This window comes from Ursus maritimus, unplaced genomic scaffold (genome assembly GCF_017311325.1).
Source record: "Ursus maritimus isolate PB19 unplaced genomic scaffold, ASM1731132v1 scaffold_15, whole genome shotgun sequence".
Taxonomy (NCBI): Eukaryota; Metazoa; Chordata; class Mammalia; order Carnivora; family Ursidae; genus Ursus; species Ursus maritimus.
The window spans coordinates 62,722,530-62,727,082 of NW_024423897.1; the positions used below are offsets into that span (position 1 = coordinate 62,722,530).

Genomic DNA, 4,553 nt, shown 5'->3' on the forward strand with positions numbered 1-4,553 from the left:
GGGGGGGGGTGGTGCCGGGAAGGAACCTCAGCGGTCGGTCTGGCCACTGCTGAGCCCTCCTCTGCTCAGGGAGTAAGGGCTCTACTCATCCCCCCGATGCCCTGGGTGCCCGGGACTCAGACGGCCTCTGCTGCCCTGCTGGTCCCTGGCAGCCGGGAGCGACAGGGCCTGGACCTGTGGCCCACCGTCCCCTGCGATCCTAAGGAAGGGTTTGCACAGGCCTGGGAGGCGGAGGCCTGGGCCCCTCCTCTCCCTGAAATCGGGCAGAGAGAGCAGAGAAGTCCCGGCAGGGCCCCGGACTCGTACCTACGCCCTTCAGGGCCGGGTGGATGGAGCTCCAGACGCCCACACTGCCCTTCCGCAGCCTCTGCCCGATGGCGAACTCCAGGTGCAGCAGGGGGATGCCCTCCAGGACCAGCAGGATGAGGAACGGAATCATAAACGCCCCTGGGGGGGGAGAAGGCAGCGATGAGGGCAGGGGACAGCACACGGGAGGGGCCGCCTGTGGGACACAGGTGTTGGTCGAAAGCACCAGCACAACCTCGCACAGACACGGGCCTGGGACCTCAGGACCTCACCACCCACAAGGCCGGCACCCTGACGGCCGCAGGCGCCGGCGCGCGTGGAGCCCCGTGCACCGCCACACACAGCAGCTCCTGGGAATGAGCGGAGGGGCCCCAGTACTGGGCAGAGTGCCAGGAGGCAGAACAGCCTCCACTCAGGGGTGGGGAACGGTCGGAGGGGACAGGTCCCAGGAGCCCAGGGTTCAGAGGCCGACTCGGAGGTCGCGCACCGGGAGGGTCAATCTGAGGCTTGGGAGGCCGGCCTGGATATGCACGAGCCCAGGACAGGGTGCAGGGAGCCAGGCTTCCACCAACGTGGGGTCACGAGGACCCCCCAGCGTCTCCCAAGCCCTCCTGGCTTCAGTGCAGGAGAGCAGGTCAAGAGGGGAAATTATAAAGGCAACCAGGCTGGTCTCTGGGCCGCTCCGTCCCCGGGCGCCGGCCGCCAGGAAACCGAGGAGGCTCTCTGGGAGCAGCCACAGGCAGGACGGCGCCGAGCGAGACTTAGCAGAGATCGGCGCAGCCGAGGTCTGCACAGCCTGTGAACACGGGCCCAGGACGCGGCTCTGCGGCCGAGACCAAACACTCACTGCCTCAGGACTGAGTGGATTTGGGTCCCAGTGTGGCAGCCATGGGCGCTGGGCTCTCTGGACCCCCGTGGGCCGAGCCCACTGACCTGGGATGTTTCCTCGCTGGGATGCCTCTCGGTCCCTGCTGACCGGAGGCCCAGCGGTGAGCCTGCTGAGTGACGGTAGCCGCCCTTCTGCCCGGCCCGGGGTCCTGCCCCATGACAGCCACACAGGGAGCCCAGTGGCAGGAGCATTTGGTGCGGCCCCAGCCCAGTCTGCACCCGATCCCGTGCCCCCCCTGTCCTTTCTCCCCACATTCTCCAGCCCCTGGCCCAGAGCCGCACTGTCCCTCCTCCTCGTTTCCCAGCTGGTTCCTTCTGTTTGTCCTTCTGACCAAATCTGTCAAATCCTTCACCTCCACCCCATTCCTCCCACTCCCACGCCTCCACGGGCGGCCACCACCTCCGTGTGCTGGTCTCCTGGTCAGGGCGGGGCTCAGAGCCTGGTCTAGAGGTCCTCGGGGGAGGCGGGCGGGGGCACTGGGTGTCCACGTGCTCATCTGAGTGCGTGAGTGTCCCCGTGTGCACGTGCATGGGTGGGAGTGTGTGTGTGTGGGGGGGGTATGTGTCTGTGCATGCGTTCGTGGGTGTGTAAGTATGTGTGGGTGAGCGTGTGTCCATACATGTGCACGTGTTGTGCATGCCTGCATGTGTGTGTGTGGACACGACAGAGCCAAACCCCCTCTCTCCTCCTCTCCCCATATCTTCCCGTCCTTCTGTCTGTGGGGTCCTCGTGTTGGGAAGGACAGGCCTCCTGCCATGGGTCATCCTCTGTCTGCACAGGGCACCACCCGAGTGGCCTCTCTCCCCACGCAGGGCTCCAGGGCCGGGCTCCTTTGGATGCTAGGGCTGCATCAGAGCCTGAGGTCCGAGTTCCAGAAACGAAAGGGGTGTGGGCATGACAATGACAAAAAAACAAAGAGCAAGTACGGACACCAGGACAGGAAGACCCACCAGCCAATCCCCCTGGGTGTGGGGTGCTCACTGGGTCACCGTGTCAGTGAGGGTCAAGTTAACATAAGAGAAGACTTGCCTCTCTAATGTCTCTAAGGGGCTTGATATGAAAACCTTTGAGCAAAACTACCAAGAAAACCAGTCCATTTTGGCACCAGGATTGCAAACGTCCTTCAATCCCATCACCTTTCCTCGTGATGTCACTCTCACACACCGGCCTCCCTGCCCCTCCATCTCCAGCAGAAAACTCCTATTCATCCTCGGAAACCCCACTTGGATAGCCCCTCCTCCAGGAAGCCTCTGCGGCTGCCTGTGCTCCTGGCACCCCTCCCTCATATGAGCTCCTTTGGGCCAACACGCCAGGGGATCCCAGTGGGCACAGCCGGCGGCAGGGGGTGGGAGGATGGGGGGCACACAGCTACGCCACCCCCCAAAGGGAGCCCTGCGTGTCCCCACGTTGCGGGTCCTGCCCACCCAGCACCCCCAGCCCGGGGCGGCAGCGGGACCTCGGTCCCTTGTTCTTTCCAGGGATGAGCACGTCCTCAAGCAGCCCCCAGGGAGTTCATGGCTTTCTTTTTAGAGCCGGCTACTTCCTCTCACGAGTAAAGGTGAGGAAGCAGGGAAGGGCAGCGGAGGGAGAGCAGCCAGCAGGCACGGTGGCGCCCGGATGTGGTTCCAAAGGTCCCGGGAGACAGGCGTCCCTGTGCTACCCGGGCGCTGGCACCGATGGGCCGACAGGCAGAGAGGCGGGTGGGGCGGGAGGGGCAGCGGCGCCGGGGGAGACAGAAGCCCGGGGGCAGAATCCTGTGGGGAAACGGGGTGGGGCGTGCCGGTCTTGGCGGAGAAGGGCCTCCTGAGCCCCCCTGCCTGGCGCTGTGCATGTGAGACAGTGGAGACTCGCGGAGGCTCGAGGGTAACCACAAACCCTGGACAGGCAGCCTGGACGGCTGGGGTGCTGACCGATCACCCGAACTGGCCCAGGAAGTACGGCGTCCTTTCTCTGGGCTTGCAGATGGGAAGAGGAGCAGATGCGCGGGGGCGGGGGGGACCGGCCTCCCAGGACGCTGCCCGCCTCCCCCAGGGGCCCACGGAAGGGTGTAGCGCCTCCCACGCTTGCCTCTCACCGTGTCCCTGAAGGCAGATGACCACGGCCGCTCACCCCACCCCCGGGCCTTCCCGCCTTTCCACCTCCCGCCCACAGTCTGGGCTGCGTGCTCACACAGGCCACACGCTGGACAGCCATCTTGTGCGGGGACAAAGCAGGGGCAGCAAGCTCTGCCTTCCCTGGGTCTGGCCCACCTGCTGGCTTCCCTTCAAGCAAGTTGTCTGGTCTGGGGGGTCCCAGTCAGCCTGTGGAGGGCCCCACGGTGCTGCCCCGATCACAGCCGCCGACAGGGAGTGCCGGGGCCGGAGAACACAGCCAGACGCATGAGCAGTGTGTCCAGGGCCTAGAGGTCATGACCCCATAAAGGGAGCCACCCTGGGTCCCACACTTCCAAGGGCCCTCCTCACCTGGGGCCTGCACTCTAGAGCCCACACCCAGGCCCTTCTAGGCCTGGAAGGCTCTGGCCCAAGTGGCCTTGCCACCTCTTCCCCGTCCCCTGGGCCCACTCAGCCCCGGTGCACCCCTGGTCAGCAGGGGTGGCAGAGTGGATGTAGACAGAGCTTGGGGGTGGAGGCTGGGGAGCCCACACCCACGAGCACATCTCCCAGCAGCGAGGATGGGGCTGGGGCCAGAAATGGAAACTCAAGCACGGCCTCCAGACCGAGGACCTCCTGGTTGGAGAGGGGTCATGACCCGCGGGCTGGTGTGACGTAAGGCGGCGAGGGAGCAGCCCGTGGCGGGTGGGGCACAGACAGGCCCAGAGGACCAGCGTGGGGTCACCCTGGCCAAGGCCTGGAAGGACAGCGCTATTTGAGCTCACAGGGGAGGAATCTCGAAGCAAAGCCCACCTTGAGATACGCGCAAGGAGGGCAGCCCGTGTGCAGAGAAGGCGGCCATGGTGGTGGGGACTTGGGAGAAGGGATGGAGACACCACGCAGAGGAGTTCCTAAGGCCAGCTCCGCGCTCCTCTGGTTCACATCCCCTGCCTGGGACCGCACACAAGATTGCCTCCCAAATCAGAAGCCCTGGAAAACCCAGCAGTACTTTCCCTATTCCCACCCACTTCCTGCTCTCATCCCATTCCCACTCCCACCCTATTCCCATCCCGGAGCTGGGACCCCGAGCTTTGCAGCCAGGGTGGAACGGGTGTGGGGACGAAGCTCCCTTGCGGTGATCCGGGGACAGTCCCATCAGTCCACAGTGTCTGGGGGTGAGGTTCCCACGCTGCCCACTTGCATTCAGGTCCAGTGTGTGGCTGCACCCAGAAGCCCCCATTGTCCAGGGTGAATTCTTGGGCGGGGGG

The 4,553-nt window shown here is 65.1% G+C and overlaps 1 protein-coding gene across 1 annotated transcript in view; it reads right to left on the reverse strand.

Moving 5' to 3' along the window:
• The window catches only part of SLC6A19 (solute carrier family 6 member 19), a 16,461-nt gene that overhangs the window by 10,201 nt on the left and 1,707 nt on the right, over positions 1 to 4,553 (reverse strand). The window contains exon 2 of the mRNA XM_040630218.1: positions 307 to 447. Coding sequence (XP_040486152.1) covers positions 307 to 447 — 141 coding nt within the window. The remainder of the gene's footprint in view (positions 1 to 306; positions 448 to 4,553) is intronic.